General features: G+C 46.7%; 1 protein-coding gene across 1 annotated transcript in view; it reads right to left on the reverse strand.

Annotated features, from left to right (window-relative positions):
* Nucleotides 1-18,566, reverse strand: part of FAIM2 (Fas apoptotic inhibitory molecule 2) — a 37,224-nt gene extending 18,658 nt beyond the window's left edge. The window contains exons 1-5 of the mRNA XM_050925350.1: nt 17,143-18,566; nt 11,755-11,944; nt 4,435-4,538; nt 3,626-3,690; nt 2,100-2,153 (exon numbers count right to left, since the gene is read on the reverse strand). Coding sequence (XP_050781307.1) covers nt 2,100-2,153; nt 3,626-3,690; nt 4,435-4,538; nt 11,755-11,944; nt 17,143-17,157 — 428 coding nt within the window. The 5' untranslated portion in view covers nt 17,158-18,566. The remainder of the gene's footprint in view (nt 1-2,099; nt 2,154-3,625; nt 3,691-4,434; nt 4,539-11,754; nt 11,945-17,142) is intronic.
* Nucleotides 18,567-22,828: the final 4,262 nt, after the last annotated feature.

Raw genomic sequence — 22,828 nt, forward strand, 5'->3', positions numbered from 1 at the left:
CTCCCCGCCCCAGCTCATCTCTGCTCCACCTCCTCCCAGAGCACACTGTGGCTGCTCCACTTTTCCCACCTCCCAGGCTTGCAGCGCCAATCAGCCGTTTGGCACCGCAAGCCTGGGAGGGAGAGAAGCAGAGCAGGGCAGCGTGCTCAGCGGAGGAGGCGTAGCAGAGGTGAGCTGAGGCGGAGAGTTCTCCTGCGTGCCGCCCCTCCCCCTTACTTGCTGCAGGTGTCCCTCCCTGTGCCCCTCTGCCCCAGCTCCCTCCGCCTAAATGCCGATGACAACCGGGGTGGCCAAAGATCCAGCCACCGCAGTTTCTGCCAAAGGACTCAAAATGCTAGTGCCCTAGGCAACCACCTAGGTCACCTACTGGGTTGCGCTGGCCCTGTACCCAGGGGGGCCTTGTGCTGCCCAAACTGAAGCCCACATCACCACGCCTTTGCTGCTACTTGTGATGTAATGAGCACTGGGTTGGAATCGCAAGCTATAAATTTAAGAGTAGGGGGATGTGACTTCTCTTGGACTTGCATGCAGGCTAGGAAGCTTTGTAGTGAAGCATCTGGGAGCACCAGCAGTGAGTTTGCAGACAGATTATAGTAAGATGGAGTGAGTTGTGCCTCTCTGCTTCAGAGAGCAGCCTGTTTTCTCCCTCTCTGTTTTGGGTTCTTATGTGTTATCATTCTGAATTCTAAGAAATAAAGCAATGTTATTTTGCAACCTTCCAAAAAGAGTATTTATGTTTTGATCTAATTTCTTTGTGTGTATGATGTGAACATAACGTTATTGGTGCCTAAACTAGCTAGATTAAAGCTAGTTGTGGGTATGTCTACACAAGCTGCAAGTCACACACCCCAGCTGCAATGCAGATGTATCCTTAGTGGTCAAGGTTGAGTTCAGCTTCCATTCTAACCCTCTTTTACCATTACTCATAACTTTGTCAAGCTAATTCCCCTTGGATTTTTTCCATGCTTGGTCTCAGCTCAGAGGTGAATTTTCTTTTATATAGTTCGAATCACATCCGTGCAGCTGCTTTTGAGTGCATGAACATAATGCACCCATTCTACATGCCAGTTTTTCACAAAGATAACACGATACTGGATAAAAGCAGATATATCAAACTTGACTGATTTTGTAGATCTCACTGAGATCTAAGCAAGCTGGCCAAGTTTGAAGAAACAGTTAAGCAGCTGGATTGCTGAGGCCTCTGCTCAGCATGCTGACCAATATTGTTTCATTGTTTTCTTGTGCTCCTTTGTGTGTCTGTAATCAGCTGTTGTGTCTTGCCTTATAATTTGATTGTAAATTCTTTGGGGCAGGGTCCATTGTTTTGTTCTGCATTTTTACAGTGCCTAGCACAATGGGGTCCTAGTCCATGAGTGGGTTCTTAGGGGCTACCACAATAAAAATATTATTGTTGTTATTGTTATATTATTATTATTGAAAATAATAAAGAAAATTGGTTCAGTAATTTTCAAGCTATGAGCATTTAAGTTGGAGTGGTTTCACAGATTCATAGATTCTAAGGCCAGAAGGAATCATTGTGATCATCTGTCTGACCTCCTGTTTGTGCAGGCACAGTGGAATTTTGCCACCTGGTCTTTCTCATCAATTTAAAAAGTGATAAATTATGAATAAACTTTTCTATGGTGCTTAAGTGACTTAGGACCTCAAGTCAATGGTAGTCAGGCTTCTAAGCCACTTGGGCGCTTTTGAACATTTCACCCTGCAGCTTGGAAAATCCTCTCAACTCTGACTTCTACTGAATTCAACAATACAAGGTGATATTTAGAAACTGGCTGCTTGTTTAACAATATTTTGTTTAAAGTGCCCTGCAGTACATTTGATAGTGTTAAGTGTTTTGTTCGCATTCATCTCAGCACAGTAGCAAACACTCTAGCTAAGGTTACATTGATGTTTCCGTTGTGCACTTCTTGTTTTCCACAGGCTCATGTTTGTTTCTCGTCTCAAAGGTGAATTTCCTCTCCTGCACGTGGGGCAGGCGTTCCGATGCGGCAGCGTGCTCTAAAAGTGCCTCCAAATAAATTCAACCATACACAATCTGCTCCACCATTTAAGAATGGGAAAAGGCATTAGATACTTACTAGGAAGCCCAGTACCAGGCTGGGTTTGACTGGACGTAACCTTTGACTGGCTCACTGCAGGAGACAGAGAAAGAAAAGGGAGAGGGAGGGTCATTCACAGGACACGGAACAGCAATCACTTCACAGACTGTTGGCTAAATGTATCCCAAGGAAGTGCGTAGTGGGTATAGAGTGGTGGGCGGGTGGTGGCCACCATCTTGGCAGACACACCAGAGACTCAACCCTGAACTCCAGAGCTAAAATCAAGAGCTGCTATAGCACCAAGCTTCAATAGCTCCTACCCTCTGTGGTTCAGTGCAGACCGGGACCTGTACTCACCAATGGGTTATACATGCACGTGTGAACATAAGCACTAGCAACATGACTAGTTTAGAAGCATCTATGCTGCCTATTGGGTATGTCTATATCCCAGGATAGCTCTCAGAATTGTTCTCAGAATTGGGACCTTGTGTGAGTCACTTAATCTGTACACAGGGTCTAATAATCCTTTCTTGGTGCAGTCTCCATTTAGATTGTCGGCTATGTGGAGCAAGGACTGTCTTTTACTATGTGTGTGTACGCTGCCTCGCTCAATGGGCCTGCTTTGAGCAGGAGGTTGGACTAGATGACCTCCTGAGGTCTCTTCCAACCCTAATATTCTATGATTCTATGATATCTGCAGTGATATTCATGATAATAACCTGTCATCAAAGCACTTTCCTATACAAATTAGTTACAGAAGCATCACAAACAGGCCGGTGTCATGATCTCCATTTTATTGATGAGGAAATTGAGACATAAAGAGGGGAGGAGATTTGCCCAAGAGCCCACAGTCAGTGGCAAAGCTAGAGTTAGAAGCCAGGGAGACTGATTCCCAGGCAGCTGCACGCTCCCTTCTGAAGTCAATATTAGAACGCAGGAGACCTGACTTGGAATCCAGGGATCTCCCCAAATATGCATATTAACTATGAACTACTTTTTTCAAAAGGAGCCAGCTATAGACACCCCACTGATATCAATTATGCAGCCAAGCCTGCTGGAGGGAAAGGGCTGCCAGCTTCTTAGACAAGTCGCTGAACTTCTTCAAGTGATGGTGATCTATTATTAATCCTAAATGTAATTTGACCTATGTGCACCCAAAACACTAAGTTATCGGAGCCACTGCTTACTTGAGTATAGATCAGCTACTCCCCAAAGGAAAGATACCCACATATCTGGGGCTGACTTGATAATGCCCATGGGAAAGATATCCAGCTATCAGAGTGACAGATAACTCTCAATGGAATGATACACAGGTATCAATGCCAGTTAATACCCACGGAAAAAATTTCCAGGTACCTGAGTGACGGATAACATCCGAGAAAAAGCTACCCAGGTACCTGAGTGACAGACAGCACTCAAGGGAAAGTTATCCAGGTACCCGAGTAACTGATAATGACCAAGTGAAAGATACTCAAGGACCTGAGTGACCGATACCCAAGGAAAAGATACCTATGTGCACAAGTAAGACATCAGAGCTGAGGGTTGTTGCTAACTCAGAGACCTACCAGAAGGTGAAGAGAGCCACAATGCTGACTGTGACAGACAGCTGGAGCATAAGAATGGCATAGACCTGGAACGAGAAACCACAGCATCCTGTCAGTGCAGATCACAGTCATGCCTGACTGGGGGCAAACTCCGCCCCCATGCTTCCCTCCCAGTAGAAGGAGGCTGGATCCTCCACTGATGGAAACCCTTGGAGAGATCCTCAGTGAAGTAAGTGGCTCCACTGACATCAATCGAGCTGTGTTATTTACACCGACTGGCAATCTGGCCCATTGCTTTCAGTGGAGCGACACCAATTTACACCAGCTGGGAATCTGGCCCTGTTGACTTCACTAGAGCCAGTCCGGGGGTCAGGTCCACTAACTTCAACGGAGCTATGCTGATTTACACCACCTGGAGATCTGGCCCAGGAACCATTTTGCTGCCCTAATCCTCCTTAAGAACATGTGTTCCAAACGCGTGATGGAGACGGCCCTGCGGTATCACCAGAATCCGATACAACACAGTTAATTAACTCTTTCTGCGTCATTTTGGATTCATCTTCCACAGTTGGCCTGAGCCAGGTAGCTCAGATGCAGATCTGAATGTGCCCCGATTGACGTGAGCATTAAGGCCCTGCAGCGCGGCGCTCACTGGGTCTCACCAGCCTGAGCCATCAAAGACCTGCCCTGGGCTAGTGCATCATTGCACTAGCTGGGATCATGGAGCTGCGTCTTACTTCATTCTCCTCCCCACGCACACACTCCTCCTGGGGCCCATTAGCTTCAGCCAGGATCCCTATGTAAGCTTGGGAGGCTGTCCCAGGTGGTACCTTTCTGACGAACACTCTGCGCACGTTTTTGTCATCCCAGTTGAAGGTCGTGAGTAGCTCCGTGTCCCCGGGGTACCCTCCACTGCCGTAGTTTGGGCTGGCACCTGAAAAGAGAAAGGCTCATCAGATGTCACCTCCCAGCTTTGCCCGTCACCCCAACTGTGCCCTGCCGCTTCCCCAGGAGCCACGGGGGTTGTCTGAAACCAGGGGTGGATTCAAGTTTATAGCAGGCCTAGATGACCCCCCAACCTCAAGATTTGCCACACACTCTGCACCACCAGCCCAGGGAGATACTTCCACTAGGCATCCCAGCTTAGATCCTGTTTTCCTCAGCCCTCGATCTTCCTACCCAGCCAACCACAGTTGCAGTCATAACACTCTGAGTTATCCGCTGCATCCTGATCCTGCCTGAGCTCAGATCCTGCCTCAGTGCCATGCCTGGCCTGAGACACAATTCAAGACCAAAGGAAAGGTCAAGAGAAGAAAAGACCTTTCACCAGGAGCTCCTAGCTGGGAGGCACAAGCGTTTTGCTGTCCACACTCCAAGAATGATAAGTGCCGCTCTGTCGAGGAGAACTCAAGGCACAGATCTCCTGGGAGCTGCAACCAGAAGCCCTGCCCTGGCATGACAGGATCGGAACAATCGCATACCCCCTGCAACAACTGCAGATGCTAGAGTGTGGGCAGGCAGGGCTTAATGCAAAGCCACCGGTCGCCTTCCTGAGCTTGACTCCCCTCTCCATTGTAACGCACCCTGAGGAAGAGAAATCAGGTGCCAATGTGCTGGCACCAGGAGCTGTGGGACATGACTGGCCTGCCTGGCATCTGTCGTTCAGCAGAAGGAGAGAGTCATTTCAACAGAACGTGGGACAAACTGGCTGCTGGGAGACAGTTCACTGGGACTCTGAGGATGGGGGCCCTGGCGAACACTGCCCACCCAATTATCTTTACCTGAACTTGGGCATGGCAAGAGGGCATTAGGCACTTTGTATTTGAGACTGTGCAGGGCCCAGTCTCAGTATATATTAGAACAGCCTTTGGGCTACCCTAACTTCTCATGGTGGCTCCCTATGGGCTCTGAAAAAGAGATAACTGTCACAGCAGAGTGTCCTCTGGCCAGGTTCCCTACCCACCCCCTAAGTTGGCAAAGTCCTCCACAAAAGCGAATTCTCAGGGGCCAGTTTAAACTCACTGTGAAACCACTTTACACAGCCAGAGAGGCAAAAAATGGCCTTTGATCAGCTGAGAACCAGGCCCTGTGTTCTCAGCAGTCTGTAACTGTTATAAAGGGAGCACCTTTCTGGAAACCTTCCCTTTCCTCACCTTTGAACACTGAGAGCATGGAAAGTTTTAAGACTGTTAAACGAGCGGTTTGGGAGTTGCCGTATGTGACAACATAAAAGGTCACAACCTACTGTAAAAAAATAAAATAAAATAAAAGGCAGTTGATTAACACAGCCATAACTCAAAAAAAGAAAAGAAAAAGTATGTCCCAGTTCTCGTTAAACAAACTCAACTGAAGAGCTGTTAACCTCGGAACACCGGCTACAATGACCACTGAGCCCAGGCAAGTTCTGCCGTACCAGGAGGAGATCAATGGTCCACTTGAAGATTGCTCCATAACCTGACCATCAGGCTGGTTCCTGTGTCTTGGGAGTAGACTGCAGAGCGGGGAAAGAATGGATTTTTCAGTTCACTGGCACTTTTGAAAAGTCGGCGGGGGCAAGGAATTGTGTCAGGTCAGACAGAAAACAAACCTTTTTTGAAAGTTTTTGGCAAGGCAAAAAAGAAAAAGAAAAAACGGGAGGCGGGAGTCAAACAAACTGTTTTGTATCGACCCATTCAAAACATTTTTCATGCTTTTGAACTGTTTTTTTTAATGAAATCAAAAGAAATGATCAAAATAAAAATAAAAAATAAAAAAATAATCAAAAATCAAAAATCAAAATGAAATCAAAAGAAAGTTTCAAAAGTTTCAGGGGGCGGGGCACAGCAGCTGTTGAACAGCAAACAAGAGGCTGAGCAGAATCCTGTTTCTGGGGAGAATTTACAGAAGTAAATTATCCAAACTAGAAGTGTGGCCAAGACACAGGGTGAACACCCGTATTCTTGCTAACTGTGTCATGGGATCTTTAATAGCCAGCCTGAGGGCTCAGATTACACCCTTACTTTCCAGCCATGGCCGGAGGCATCACCTTTCACTGAATATTAAATATCCCCACGTGGATGCATCTGTCCCCTCACCCACAGCCCTCTGCTAAGCTAGCTCTGCAATCCCCTGGCGCTGAGATTAACAGATGCCTGCCTCGTTTCTTGCGATAACTTATTTCCCCTGAGATAACTTCATCCCAGGCGCACAGGCTGCTTTTTCAAGGAGGTCCTCTGCCCTGTCCCTGATGTGAGTTACACACAGGGCTGCTGACTGACTTGCTCACAGACACAGAGTGTCTCAGCACTGATCCTAGATCAGAGAGAACCGAGGCCCCTTATTGCCTACTAGATCTGTTCCCAAACCACCTGAGCTGAGAGCTCTTCATTAAGAGGCCTTCTTTGCCTATAATGAAACACAAACAGGGAAGCCAAAACCTGCAACGTGGACCATCGCTGAGGTTTAGCACACATAAGCCAGGCCTGCAGCAAACGTCAGGTACACGGGACTATCTGGATGACTGAGTTGACAGTAAGGGGCAGGAGGTGATGTAACCGTAGCAACCAGTGATGCTGCTGCAGAATAATAATCCTTAGCCCTTATCATCACTAGATCTCAAAGCACTTTGCAAAGGAGGTCAGTATCATTATACCCATTTTACAGATGAGGAAACTGAGGGAGGGGAAGTGACTTGTTTGAGGTCACCGAGATGGCCAGTGGCAGAGCCAGGAATAGACCCTAGGCATCCTGAGTCTCAGTCCAGTGTTCTAGCCACTAGGCAATACCATCTAGTGAGAGAGGATCAGGGATAACTGAAATGGGGAAACTGAGGCACAGAACAGGCATACGAGTCAAGTTTAGAATTCAGTAGTCTCTGGCTCCCAGCTTTGTGCTGAAATCATTCATCCATCCTATACTGTACATCAGATCAGGTAGACAGAGTGCGAAATACCATAATTAGATAGATACATAGGCAGGCAGGCATGTACAGTGATAATGATGATAGAGGGGTACCATGAATGCCAGAGGTTGATAGATCTCATATAATCCATTGAGATTTAAATACGATAAGTGAGTTGACTGGAAGCCGATGGCACTGTTGATAATAACCGTGATGTGGACAGATGACAATAATATTGTGGCTTGTGACACAGAAAGGGGCTGGTGCTGAGAAGGAAGTGTTTACCAAGAGATTTAAGACCACGCTGCTCCTCTCTAGCCCCTCCCAGGGAAATGGAGCAAGCCGCTGGCATTGAGAAGGAAGTGTTTACCAAGAGATTACCAAGTCCCACCCAAGGCTTTCCATGATCTTTACAAGCAATTCTGAATTTAGCTCCACCGTCCCCTTGTGATGCAGGCAGGTGTCAACAGCTGGAGGTTACAAACGAGGACATTGAAGTACAGAGAGGGACGTAGGTGCCTAAATATCTTGCTGAAGGTCACATGGGGAATTTTTGGCATAGCCAGAAACAGAACCCAAGATCCTGAATCCCTGTGTCCCAAGTGCCTCAGCCTGCAGTCCTTGCTGCTGGAAGTCCAGTAACGTCTCTGTTCTCAGCCTCAGATCCAGGGTGCAGTTAAATTCAACACAGCCCTCCATAATCCAGCACCAGCACCAGTCTATGCTAAGCAATGTACCTTCAGTGTCACACACGGCAAGGTCAGGGATTGGATTTACCAAACCCAGTTAACCACTGACCCATCTAGTCCTGCATCCCAGCTCTCACCGATGGGTTTAATGCCCACAGCATTGTGGGAAGGTGAAAAATACCACCTTGCACGGATCCTCTCGTGCAATACCATACGGTTCACTGAGAGCCCTGCAGAACAGCCATTGTTGTATGCTCTGCAGCCTGAAGTGTGGTTATCCTTGTAATTCTCCTGTTTTGTGCACATGTTATGAATGGTCTATTATTTTAGAGTTCCAAAGGTTTAAAGCCCCTTGTCAATGTGTGTCCCCCGCCCCCTTCCAGAGGCAGTGCTAGCTCACTGGGGGCCCTAAGAAGGAATATTCTCATGGGGGAGGCCCCACACACAAGACAGAAAAAAGCAGATGGGGTCCCAGGTCCCTAAGCAATTGTTTAGTCTGCTTATCTCTAGCGCCTCCCACCCCTTCATGCCAGACAGAACATGAGTCTGTTACAGCTGCCAGCTCAGGCTATATAGATTCATCTGGTTAGCCCTGTTCTGTCTCTGCTGGGTTGGCCACAGCCGTCACACAAGAGTGCCAAGCACTGCAGCTCCATATCTCCCCAAAGACCGTCTCCTCTCTTCCTTCTTTGCATCACTGTCAACTGCCCTATATCCAGGCATGCAAGCTCACCTCCCAATGGTTCTCATACAGCTCCTCTTACCCTACGCGTTGAAGGCCTCATAGAATCATAGAATATCAGGGTTGGAAGAGACCTCAGGAGGTCATCTAGTCCAACCTCCTGCTCAACGCAGGACCAACACCAACTAAATCATTCCAGCCAAGGCTTTGTCAAGCTGGGCCTTAAAAACCTCTAAGGATGGAGATTCCACCACCTCCCTAGGGAACCCATTCCAGTGCTTCACCACCCTCCTAGTGAAATAGTGTTTCCTAATATCCAACGTAGACCTCCCCCACTGCAACCTGAGACCATTGGGCCTTGTTCTGTCATCTGCCACCACTGACAACAGCTGAGCTCCATCCTCTTCAGAACCCTCCTTCAGGTAGTTGAAGGCTGCTATCAAATTCCCCCCTTGCCATCTATAATGCATTTATCTTCCCAGAACCACTCCAGAGGGTGATCTATTACCTCCAATTTACAGATGGGAAACAGGTACGGACAGGCTAGGTGGCTTGCTCGAGGTCACCCAGGAAGGCTGTTGTAGAGCAGAGATTTGACCCAAATCCTTGGCTAACACCCTAAACGCTAGGCCAGGGGTAGGCAGACTGCGGGCCAAATCTGGACCACCAGACCCTTTTGAACAGACCCAGGAATATTTTTAATTACTTGTTATCAATATTGTTATTTTATTATTATTATTTTCTCTGGAGCCTGGACCTTGACTATACCCTGACCAAGAAATTTGGACCTTGACAAAAAATAATTGACTACCCCTGCACTAGGCCGTCTTTCCCTTTAAGCCGGCTCACCATAGGCGCCGACCCCGTGGGTGCTCCAGCAGGCACTGGCAACCAACTCCAACCACCCCACCCCCCAGCAACTACCATCCACCAGTGGCCCTGCCTATCAACTCCTCCCCCTCCCTCCGAGCGCCTCCCACCCACCGCGATCAGCTGTTTCACCATGTGCAGGAGGTGCTGGGAGGGAAGGAGAGGAGCACGGATGGGGCGTGCTCAGAGAAGGGGGCAGGAAGAAGTGGGAGGGACGGGGTGGAGTTTTGGGGGAAGGGTGGAGTAGGGGTGGGGCCAACATGGAGCTGGGGTGGGAAGAGGCAGGGCAGGGGTGGGGGTTTCGGGGAAGGGGTGGAGTGGGGGCGTGACCTGGGGCTGAGGGGGTGTTGAGCATCCCCAGGGAAAATTACAAGCCGGAGCCTGTGCTGTTCACTCCTTACTTGCAGGATGCTGCCACTTCTTCCCCTGTTTTGACCATTAACTCACTGCTTTCCTAGGCAAACGCTCAAAGTCAATGAGAATTTAATCTGTGTGCGAGCCTCAGGATCTGGCCACTCTGCTAATAAGGTGAACTCAGCACTCTTGCCTATTCAAGAGCAGGGCAGGTACTATTTGGCCTCCCACGCTAAAATAAACCAAGCCGCGTCTTTTTGCTCATCAATGCATTTCTGTTTGCCTCTGGGTACTTTGTACATTACACAGTGCCTGTCAATGCAACACAATGCAATGTCACACACACGCAGCCTGGATACAGGATCCCCCAGCTTGCAGCCAGGCAGGGGTCAGAGAGATCAGAGAAAGAGGAAGGTGGTGGCCATCAAGGGAGCTGCTAGGGAAATCCTAGGTGGGTGAGGGGAATCCATACGATGGCACATACAACTGGGCACACAGCTGCAGCACGGGAATTCTGCCAGGCTCATAAATTGCATGGGTTTGAAGTTGATAGGTCAAAGCAATCTCCCAGTGTATATATAACCTTGTAACTTGCAATTATGTGTTTTTTATCGCCTCTCTGTTACGGGCAGGTACACCGAGGCAGAAGGGGACAAGGAAGAAAGATTCAGAGTCAGTCAAGATGCAAGTGTCTTCAGGGAGCTCCAGATAAACAGCTCAGTGATTTACTAGTCCCATGCTTCCCTGCAGCAGGAGGTCTCCATGGATGCATCTTTAGCGTCACCAGAGCCCTAAGGATGCAGTTACAGGATGTAACAGAAATAAGAAACACACACACACACACACACACACACACCCCTGTGGAAATTCAATCCAACCAAGCCTTGAGTCAGATGCATCCACCAAAGAAAGACACGACCTGAGATTCACTATAACATGACTAGCTATTTGCTTACTAAGAAATCAGCCCTACCGGGGGCCGTATAGTCAGGACTTCTGAGTTTATCCCCCTCTGAGAGGAAGTAGGGCAGGAGTGGCTAAGCTGAGCCTGAGAAGAAGCCAGAATTTACCAATGTACATTGCCAAAGAGCCACAGCCTCCCATCAACTCCCCACACCCCACTCCCAGCACGTCCCACCCACCAGCGGCCTCATTGATCAGCGCCTCCCCGTCCCTCCCTGCACCTCCCAATCAGCTGTTTTGTGGCATGCAGGAGGCTCTGGGAGGGGTGGAGGGAGTAGCAAGGGCGCTACAGGCTCAGGAGAGGGGGCAGGAAGGGGTGGAGTGGGGGCAGAGCCAAGGGTTGAGCAGTGAGCACCCCCCCGAAAGTTGGTGCCTGTAGCTCCAGCCCCAGAGTCGGTGCCTATACAAGGAGCCGCACATTAACTTCTGAAGAGCCGCATGTGGCTCTGCAGCCAAAAGGTTGGCCACCGCTGGAGTAGGATCTAGTGGTTAGAGCAGAGGATTGGCAGTGAAGACTCTTAGATTCTACCTCCTGCTCTGAGAAGGAGGGGAGTCTACCGTCAGTCCTCCCGGATTCTATTTCTGGCTCTGCCACTGACTTGCTCTGTGATCTTGGCCAAGTCTCTATACCTCAGCTTCATTCATTAGTAAAACTGGGACAATAAACTGGCTGAGTGAATTTTATAGCAATGCAGGGCAAGTGAGTACTCACTGGGGTCCACATAAGCCCAGCTGGGGTGGAGGGGCACAGACGGTGGAGGGGAGAACACCTCTGTTTTCATCCCTTCCCCTGAAGTTGCTTCCTCATATGTCGGGGGTGCCGATGGGGCGGTCGCATTGTCCTTTTTCTCTCCCTGTCCCTGCTGTCCCTCAGAGTTAGGAGGCTTGTTATTCACAGAGAGCTGTGTGGCAAAGAGAAATCAGGATTAAAATAGCCAAGATAGAACGAAGAGGATTAAGAACAACCTCACAGCTGGAACCATCAGCTGACACATCACAGATGGCAACTCATCTGTGGTTTGGGCCTAATCCTAAACTCATCAACATCATTGGAAATACACCCATCTACTTCAATGGGCTTTGGATCTCGCCTTCGCGTGAATTCAGTCCAGTACACTCGGAAATATTCAGGGTTGGAAAGCGGAGGGTGAACAGAACCTCACGCCAGGCCCCATCCCAAGAGAAGGAGGAAGGAGGTCAAAATGGAGGAGAGAAAGCCAATGAGGGACAGATATGGAGTGGGAGAGGACACAATGGAGGAGAAGAGAGGGCCAACGAAGGACAGATATGGAGTGGGAGAGGACAAAATGGAGGAGAAGAGAGGGCCAACGAGGGACAGATATGAGTGGAGGGGCGACCAGGGAGAGGACAAAATGGAGGAAAGAGAGGTCCAGCTAGGGACAGATATGGAGAGAAGAGGGGAGCAGAAGAGGACAAATGGAAGGAAGAAAGGGAAAACTAGGGATATAAATGGAAAGATCGGAAAGGAGGAGAGGAAAAAAACATAGATAATGAAAATCAGTTGGGGAGGACACAGAGGATAATAAATTATAGGCAACTGAGTGTGAGAGGAGGCACAGCCGGTGGAAATGGCTGAGGGAGAGTCCTCTGTCCATTAGAACCCTTAGAGCAGTGATACTCTGACCTCAGGAGCCAAATTAGACATCAACATTACCCCAAAGAGCCACAGTCATGTGAATTCATTGTTTCATTTATTACGTATATATAAATTTCTCACAGCTAAATGACTGACCACGTATTATTATTTTATCAACTACAATTGGTTAATAACATAGAAAAAGCATCCTGATCGGTTAATAACTTCGATTGGTTCATAATTAAATCATATGTGTTTTAATATCATGGGCTGCAAAGAGACACTTGCTGCTCGCTAGCCTAAGTCGGAGTCTCGCTGCCTAGGGGTGTCTCACGGTGGGCACCCAAAATCACTAGGCACTAGCGCTGGATGACAAATGTGAATTAATGTCCATGGGACATTTTTTTAATGGATTTTTTTCTACATTTCCAACAAAAAATGTTCAGTTCTTCAACAAAGAAAAAAGAAATCCACCATTCTCACCATCCCATTTTTTTTATTTACTAAAAACCAAACATTTTACCCATGAACAATTTCATTTGGTCAAAAAAAATTCTCCTCCCTCCTCCCCCACCCCCAAGGAAAAGGTTTAGATGACAAAAAAACGACCAGCTCTACTTGTCAGGTTTGAAAATTGCGGCCTCCGTCCTTTACATGGAGTACAATTTTCAGAAACATCTCAGTACTTTAGGAACCTAAATCCCATTGAAAGTCACCTAGGGCCAGAATGGCAAAGGCATTTAGACACCTAAAGATGCAGATAGAGGCCTTGTGGGATTTTCAAAAGTGCCTAACTCCCACTGACTTTCAATGGGAGTTAGGCACTTAAATATATTTGTAGATCAGCCCTTAGGTGCTTTTTATCCACTGTTATCGGTTTCTAAGTCAGCAATCCAGGAAGTTTCTCGAGAAACTTCCTTATATGAAACATCCAGCAAAGACCCATCGGCAACACATCAAAGAATCTCTATGTCCATGGGACTGTTTTACTATCAGCAGGATGTTTCTGTTCTCAAATGGAGCCCAGACAGCTGGACATGAAGCAGATCCACTTTCATCAGCAAGTTTCTTTGAAACTACCATTTAAATAATAGTTTTTAAGCCAGAGAGACCATTGTTCATCTGTTCTGACCTCCTGCATTGCATAGGCCAGAGAATTGCACCTAGTCATTCCTGCACCAAGCCCATAACTTCTGGCAGAGCTAGAGCATAAATCAGAGTGAAAATAGAGCTGGAAGTTTCAGTAATAATTCTTTTACATCTGTGTCTATGACTAACGGAAAAGTCCTGAGCCAAAGCTTTTCCCCAGTTAGGCCACTCAGACCAGTAAAACTCATTCACAGGTGATGCAGGGACCAATTATCCAGGCTTTTGTGCACAGAAATACACAAGTATCATCATTTTGCTAAGGGAAGTCTTGTGTACTCCAGACATCTTTGCATCATACCTCCATGGTCAAAGCCAAGGTCTTAGAAATCATAGAAATTCAGGCTGGAAGGAATTTCAAGAGGTCCTCCAATCCAGCCCCACTGGGCTGGGTCAGGATTAAATATTCCTACATCAACCCTGACAGATGTGGCCCAACATAGGAAGCATTCTAGCCTAGCAGACAGAGCACTGGACTGGAACCCAGGAGACTGCGGATCTGTTTTTAGCTCTGACCTGCTGGGTGACCTTGGGCAATTCACTTCCCCTCTCTGTGCTTCAATTTCCCCATCTGTAAACAGGGATAATGCTACTCATCTACTTTACAACGCATTCTGAAATCTATGAATGAAAAATGCTATATAAGTAGTTATTTATTATTATTATTAAAAGAAGTCTATCGCCATCCTAGTCGCTGAAATAATATCCTATTCAACTTATTCATAAATGATCTGGAGAAAGGGGTAAAAAGTGAGGTGGCAAAGTTTGCAGATGATACTAAACTGCTCAAGATAGTTAAGGCCAAAGCTGACTGTGAAGAACTTCAAAAAAATCTCACAAAACTAAGTGATTGGGCAACACAATGGCAAATGAAATTTAATGTGGATAAATGTAAAATAATGCACATTGGAAAAAATAACCCCAACTATACAGACAATATGATGGGGGCTAGTTTAGCTACAACGAATCAGGAAAAAGATCTTGGAGTCATCGTGGATAGTTCTCTGAAGACGTCCATGCAGTGTGCAGCAGTAGTCAGAAAAGCAAACAGGATGTTAGGAATCATTAAAAAGGAGATAGAAAATAAGATGGAGAGTATCTTATTGCCTTTGTATAAATCCATGGTATGCCCACATCTTGAATACTGCGTACAGATGTGGTCTCCTCGTCTCAAAAAAGATATACTGGCACTGGAATAGATTCAGAGAAGGGCAACTAAAATGATTAAGGGTTTGGAACGGGTCCCATATAAGGAGAGATTAAAGAGGCTAGGACTTTTCAGCCTGGAAAAGAGGAGACTAAGGGGGGAGATATGACAGAGGTATATAAAATCATGATTGATGTGGAGAACGTAAATCAGGAAAAGTTATTTACTTGTTCCCATAATATAAGAACTAGGGGCCACCAAATGAAATTAATAGGTAGCAGGTTTAAAACAAATAAAAGGAAGTTCTTCACACATCTCCCAGTCAACTTGTGGAACTCCTTGCCTGAGGAGGTTGTGAAAGCTAGGACTATAACAGAGTTTAAAAGAGAACTAGATAAATCCATGGTGGTTAAGTCCATTAATGGCTATTAGCCAGGATGGGTAAGGAAGGGTGTCCTTAGCCTCTGTTTGTCAGAGGGTGGAGATGGATGGCAGGAGAAAGATCACTTGATCATTGCCTGTTGGGTTCACTCCCTCTGGGGCACCTGGCATTGGCCACTGTTGGTAGACAGGATACTGGGCTGGATGGACCTTTGGTCTGATCCAGTACGGCCATTCTTATGTTCTTAATAGTATCATTGAAATCAACGATAGTTTGTCATTGACTTTAAGGGAAGAAGGCTTGGGCCCATAAACAATCCCAAAATTATAAAAAAGCCAAAGATGTACCTATATAGAGAGGATGTGTACCTGTATAGAGAGAGATAATGAGCATGATACAGGACAAAGCAGCTACAGATGGTACCAGCCCATTACATGCCAGGCCCACAGTTTTGTATGTATCCACAAACACCACTCAAAGACTACGCCAGCTCACTACGCACCAGTCACAGGCTAAGCTCGCTGCATATGCACCAGCCAACAACTAGACAAAACCAATAACAACCAATCACTGGTTGTGTCAGCTCAACGTGCACCAGTCGCTGGCAACCGCAACTCAGATCACACCAGTGACGGGCCTGGTGAACTCAACCAGCATCAATCAGTGGCTAGAGAAAGCCACAATAAATCCATCACAACACGACACAAACCAATCGCCAGCTAGGCAAAACCAGTATAAACCGATCAGCGATGACATCTGTCTGTCATCAACCAATGGCAGACATTGCATCCAAGCGACATGTGCCAGGATGAGATGACCTCATTCAAATGGGGGGGAAAGCCCACAGAAGGTGAGGAAGAGGAACAGAATCCTTGCAAAATGGTCTTTTCATGCCATGATTTCTTGTATAAGGAGCTGGTACCCACCCCAGCATCTACCCCCTCCTGTTTTCAGACTCCCACTGCATCCCATCAGAGATAGTATGTCGTATCAACCGCACGCAGAATATTGTCTCTGACTCTCCCCCTGCCAATCAAGTAGCATCCTTGCCATAGCTACCCAGAAAGAAAACACATCTCACTGTCCCAGGACAGACCACTAGCTGGTTATGTAACCCCTGGATACATATTGGCCGGGGTTATGTAATCAGCCCATGGCTCCATAACAGATACTGGGGTAGCTGGACACCGTCTACATCTAGACAGCCACTGATCCGGTGTGTACAGTGACAGGGCATCATGTCTGTGTGGGCTCAAAAGTAAAACTCAGCCAGAGAGAATCCTGCAGAGCAGAAGCATCCAGGATTAGATATATATATAGATATGTGTGTGGTGGGGGAAGTACCAGAGGATGCTGTGTTGCCATGGCAACTGACTTCTCAAGATAGGGGTGGGTGGGAGGGTGGGAAAGTAAAACCTCCCTCCCCCAACCCAATTCAATTAATTACATGTCGGGGTGAGGGGGTTAAACCTGCTCCTTTTTAGCCAACCTGCTGGTGGTACAGAAAAAATAACCTTCAGAAAGCGCAAGGACGGAGCTAAACTTGGCATGGGCAGGATACCGTAGGGCTGTGCACAAATACAGACTGAATCAGAACACTCACTCTATAACCTCCCGGTGATATAACCCTCCACTCCATTTCCCTTCCAGATCCCTTCTGTTATAGGCCCCCGATTCATGCACGATGCAGCTGGGCCATGCAAGGACGCCCAGCTCTTGGCTCCATCTCAACACTACAATTTTTAATCTCTGGGCTTAAATAGTCCCATTCCCCCTTTGCAAAATTTGGGGGCAGAAAAGTTAGCCTGGTGTGTGAGTCCCGACCTACCTTCCCTTGGGTCATCGTGCCTCACGGGTGATGCTCTCCTGCTTGGGACACTGACAGTTGTGCACCGACACTTGTGCAGAGCACTAGGAGCAGCAGCAGCAGCAGAGAGAACGCCTCTTGCCTCTCTTGTGCCCGCCTGGTGAGAGGTTTGCTCGCTGCAGTCAAGCCAGCCTCTGCAGCCTGTGCTGATGCTCTTATGTTCCAGCAACATCCACGAGCTACCAGTCTGCTGGAGAAAGGACTGTACCATTTCCACTCCGCAGGGCAGGGGGAAAGGAAACCAGGCAAAACGGAGGGGGGCGGAGGGAGGATGCAATCACATGCCAGGACAAAAGCCACCCAGCAAGTGCCAGGATGAAGCTGGGAGGGGGTGGGGAAGTGGAGGGATGCAGAAATGATGCTCTTCTTGCAGCATCTCTCTCTCTCTCTGCTACATCACATCAGAGCCAATTGCAGCCCGGGGCGGGCGGAGCGGTGTGTGAGTAATTTCCCCATGGCACCGCAACACCGTGGCTAGGGTCCAGCCCTCCAGGATTGTCCTGGCGTCTCCAGGAATTAAAGATTAATCTTTAATGAACGATTATGTCATGTGATGAACCCTCCAGGAATACATCCAAGTGAAATTGGCGGCCCTGACAGTCGCATATGCCATCTCCACCTGCCCTGTTGGCAGAGGGACAGAGGAGAGGACAGCTTTGGAGTGAAAGGCTCTGCCTTGCCCTGGAGCTGCTGTGAGATCAAAGGAAGGCCTGTGACAAACTCTGTAACATGAGACAGAGGAGTGAAATGCGCCCTGGCTTTGCGACACGGGGAGGGGATCATGAACCTCACGGCCCCTACTCATGCACTTAGTTCAAACCCGGGTCTATGGCGCAGGGAGGGGATCGAGAACTTCATCGCAATGGGGTGCAACCCCCACACAGACCCCCAGCTCAGACCCAGCTCTGTGACACAGGTTGGGGGGAGGGGGTCACGGACCTCACAGTTCAGGGGATGGAGCCCCTACTCCCAGGCCTGACTCAACCCCACCTCTGTAATGCAAGGAGGGATTCTACACGGACTTCACACTCCAGGGTTGGAGCCCCCATTCAGAATTTTGACTAGCTGCAGTGTTTAACCCTTTCCACTCTGCAACACTTTTACCCTTGTCATGGGAACTTTAATGTAAAGTGTAACACTGGTCTACAATTTTTGAGAAGTCGTCTGCTTCAGAGATAAAATGTGATATTTATTATGTATTTTGATGTGCTGAATTCAAATATGACAATTAAAACAACTGATTGGCTACTGTTTCTAAGGTATTTAAGTTTTTACATTTTATGTCTATGTATATTGTGTAGATAGTAGAGTTTTAATCATAAATTGTAAACCTAGGTCTTTTCATGTGTTTATGGTTGCTTTACATGATAATATTTCACCTGTCCTGTTTATGTAACACTAAAAATCAGCAAAAGGGTTATATAAATAACATTTATTATGAAACAAAAGGCAAAAAACTATTATGTACATAGTTTAGTCCTATTCAGTGTCTACTCGGCGCTTCTTGGCTTGTCTCTTGTATTCATTAAATGGAGCATCTCTTGTCACTGTCCAGCAATAGTCTGCAAGCATTGATGGGCTCCATTTGCTCTGATAGCCTGCCGGGAGATTCCACTGCTGTAGTCTGGAGCCCAACAGCTCTGCCTTACTCTTGGGTAGTTCCAAATCCCTGACAAGGTCACTCAGTTCACCTTGTGTTATGAGGTGTGGTTCAGAGGAGGAGGATGGGAGAAAATGTGGGTCCTGTGACATTGATGGTTCAGGACCAGAAGTTTCATCCTCTTCCTCTTCCTCATCTGACTCAAGTGAGAATGATTCTGGTGCATGAGGAACCGGCAGTCCTTCTCCGTGGGGTACTGGGCGTATAGCTGATGGAATTTTTGGATAATGCACAGTCCACTTTTTCTTCTTTGACACACGTTTCCCAACGGAGGCACCATGCAGAAGTAACAATTGCTGGTATGATCTGTTGGCTCTCTCCAAATCATTGGCACTGCAAAAGGCATAGATTTCCTTTTCCTGTTCAACCACTGGCAAAGATTTGTTGCACAAGTGTTACAGCATATGTGTGGGGCCCACCTCTTGTCTTGATCTCCAATTTTGCAGCCAAAATAAAGGTGATAGGCTTTCTTAACTATTGTGGTTATACTGTGCTTTTGTGATGCAAAAGTCACTTCACCACAAACATAGCAGAAGTTATCTGCACTGTTTACACAAGTACGAGGCATCTCTGCTCACTTTGGCTAAACAGAAATGTGTCTCTTTGCAAAATCAAACACTGACAAATAAGAGAGCACGACATTGTATGATTTCTAGAGCTGATATAGGGCAATTTGTTCAGCAGAGTGATGTAAGCTTCGTTATGATTGCATCATCCATGACTTCTAGGAATAACACGATGCAATTCATATCATGTATGACGCAATACCAGCATCATTCATTGTTTTGCCTAAAAAGCAAGTACTGTCCAAACCCAGTCATAGATTTATTCATAGATCCAGTCAAAGATGTATTTTAGTCATTTCTGGTTTAAATTGAGATCCCTTCCCTTTATAACTCACTTATCGTCGGCCATTCCCAAGTCAAGGGTCGTATATACTGACACAATAGCATATCTTGAAAATAGAGCCAATGAACAATTTCAAGCATCATTTTCGTTCTCAGTGACCCAGAATTAGTAAAGTTGGACTACATTTATTTCAGAAGCATTTTGGCTGTAGAGCAGTGTAATCAGAAAAATTAAGGGTGGGATTTTACTCCATTAAAAGAAAGAAATAATTGGAGATACACCAATCTCTGGAAGAGACCTTGAAAGGTCATTGAGTCCAGCCCCCTGCCTTCACTAGACAGGACCAATTTTTGCCCCAGATCCCTAAGTGGCCCCCTCAAGGATTGAACTCACAACCCTGGGTTTAAGCAGGCCCATGTTCAAGTACTAAGCTATCCCTCCCAGGCAAAGGTTAGGGGGTTTATTAACAGGAATGGGTGGGTGAGGTTTTGTAACCTGCAATGTACAGGAGATCCAGACTAGATGATCCCTTCTAAACTTTAAGTCTATGAGTCAGGAATTCAGTCCAGGTATTTAATCAATTAAATCAGAAATAGATTATCCATGCTAGGGCCATGCTCCGGGTCTCGTTCTGCAGAGCAGAATAATAGCAGCATTCATTTTCTAAATGAAACGCTTTGATTGTTTCGTTTCGAACGACTTTTGGTTTCAACATTTCCTTGGCTTTGATTTTTTTCAATAAAACAAACTTTTTTTTAAAGTTCAACATCAAAAAAAAAGGTTCAACATGAATGTCTTTCTTTGACTTTTCAATTTGCCAAAAATTTGAAAAACTGTCATGTCTGTTCCGAACTCAAGCAGAGTTTTCTCCCTGGAATTTTGAAATTGCTAACGCCCCCCAAAAAACTGTTTTTCACCCATCTCTTATAAAAACAGTAAAGAGGGTTTTGAAAGGAATAATGATATTCATGCATCAGGGTATCAGCTACCTTCTAACAGTTGGGGTTAAGAAAATGTCCTAGTCTCATGCTACCCCATACTGCCCATTGCAAGGTTTCTTGCACCTTCCCTGATGCATCTGGTACTGACCACTCTTGGAGGCAGGACATTGGACTAGATGGACCACGGTTCTGATCCAGTCTGGCAATTCCTGTGTTCCTAGTGTACCTCATGTTTACACAGCATAGGCCTCTCTCTTCCTCCAGGGGCTGGACCCCATGCAGGTTTATGAGTCTGCTACAATATCTGAGCTAACGCAGGCTGTCGCTCAAGCAGTAGAGCTGTTTCAGATCCCGAGGTCACAGGTTCAATCCCCACCATGAACAGCCTCCTTAGCTGTGTCACCTTAGAGCACTGAAGGCTCCCTCTATGGTGTAGTTCTAAATGGCAATGTCTTGGAATGGAGAGATGCCCATCACCCTGACCCCACACTGCCCTCTTTCCCCCCCCCCCCCGAGTGGGATGTGCTCCCAACCCAGTAACTATTAAGAAGGGTTGGGGGAGGGGGAGATATGTGAAGTGGAGGGCACACTGGATAGTATCCCAGCTACACTACACCACTGTCTAGCCCCCAATGGAGACTTGACATGAAACTTTGCAAAGCAACTATGTAATTTAGCCACCTAAGTGCCATTGACTCTCAGTGGGTCTGAGGCACCTATGTCACTACGCTGCCAGATCTTCAAAGGTATCAAGGTGTTGAAAAACCTTTATGGATCTGGGCCCAAGCCACTTTGCAAAACTTTCTCCACGCTTCTTTAAATGCCTGCAGATCTGGGGAGTGGTTTTGGTTTCACGAAACAATCACAATGGTAAAGTTAAAAACTAAAGCAAACAAAATTCCACACTCCCTGAAAGTAGAACAAACTATGCCAGAGGGTGGCAATGAATGGACGGATAAATATTAAGACAAGACACTCCCTGAGATTAAATTATTCAGCTACTTAGGAGAACATTTGGGTCATCACCCCCTCCCCAGAAGAACATGTTCTTATCACTCTCCTGTAAATTAAATGCTATTAAGTGAAGGTGGTTGCACAAGTATGCAAGGTTGCACTGCCAGGACTTTGGGAGTGAAACAGGTTCAGGTGACATTTGAAACAAATATGGTCTTTCCATGCCTGTGTATGGTCCCTTGTCTAAAGCAACCTATTAGGAAGGTACTTTATATAACAACATGATTCAGAGAAGCATGCCACTGAACTCTGAAATGCTCATCGGTTGAACAACAAGTGACCTGCAGGTGCCCTAAAGTAACAGAGCGATCTGACAGGTCGGCCTAGGTGAAGAATGTAGGGAGGAGAGAACAAATAAGAATTACACCAGCTTTGCTAGACTCGCTCCTGAGTTTCTTCGTGGTGAAAACCTCAATGTAGCATGAGAGTTAAAATCCAGAGTTGCGTCTGAACTAGTTTGTAAAGCATCAGTAACGGGCCCCCGGAAGTTTTAGAGAAATTAAGTTAGTTTTGCTGCTTTGTGGAACTGCGGCCTCTTGATAGATCGCAGCATGAATCTCTGTGCTGAATAAAATGCAATGGGGTATCATGGAATCATAGAAAGGTAGGGCTGGGAGGTGACCTCAAAAGGTCATCTAGTTCGGCCCTCTGCTCTAAGGTGGGACCAAGTACGTCCCTGAGACAACTGTTCGTTTTGGAGGGGGGCTAGCATAAGTATCAAAAAAGCTTTATGGGATCATAGAAAGGTAGGGCAGGAAGGGGCCTCAAGAAATCACCACGTACAGCCCCCAGCGCTGTGGCGGGACCAAACAGACCTAGAGCATCTGTCATAAACAAACAGTTAAGGGTTAATTCCTCTTTTACCTGTTAAGGGTTAAGTAATTCACCTAGCCTAGCTGACACCTGACCAGAGGAACCAATGGGGGAAAAAGATGTTTCAAAAGGAAGGAGGAAAGTTTTCCTTTGTTTTAGAGTCTCAGTTTCAGCTGGAGTGAAAAAGATCAAGGAACCAGCCTCTTATCAGAGTAATAAGTTTTAGAAAGGGATAAATAGGTTTATGTTTATTTTCTTTGTAACTTGTCTTGCTACCATTAAGGGAATTATCAAATTTGGGTATTCTTGTGTGTATTAAGATTTTTGCCCAGGGAAACATCCTCTGTGTTTTGAATCTGTTGTCTATGCT

Source organism: Gopherus flavomarginatus, chromosome 16 (genome assembly GCF_025201925.1).
Source record: "Gopherus flavomarginatus isolate rGopFla2 chromosome 16, rGopFla2.mat.asm, whole genome shotgun sequence".
In the NCBI taxonomy this organism is placed as follows: domain Eukaryota; kingdom Metazoa; phylum Chordata; order Testudines; family Testudinidae; genus Gopherus; species Gopherus flavomarginatus.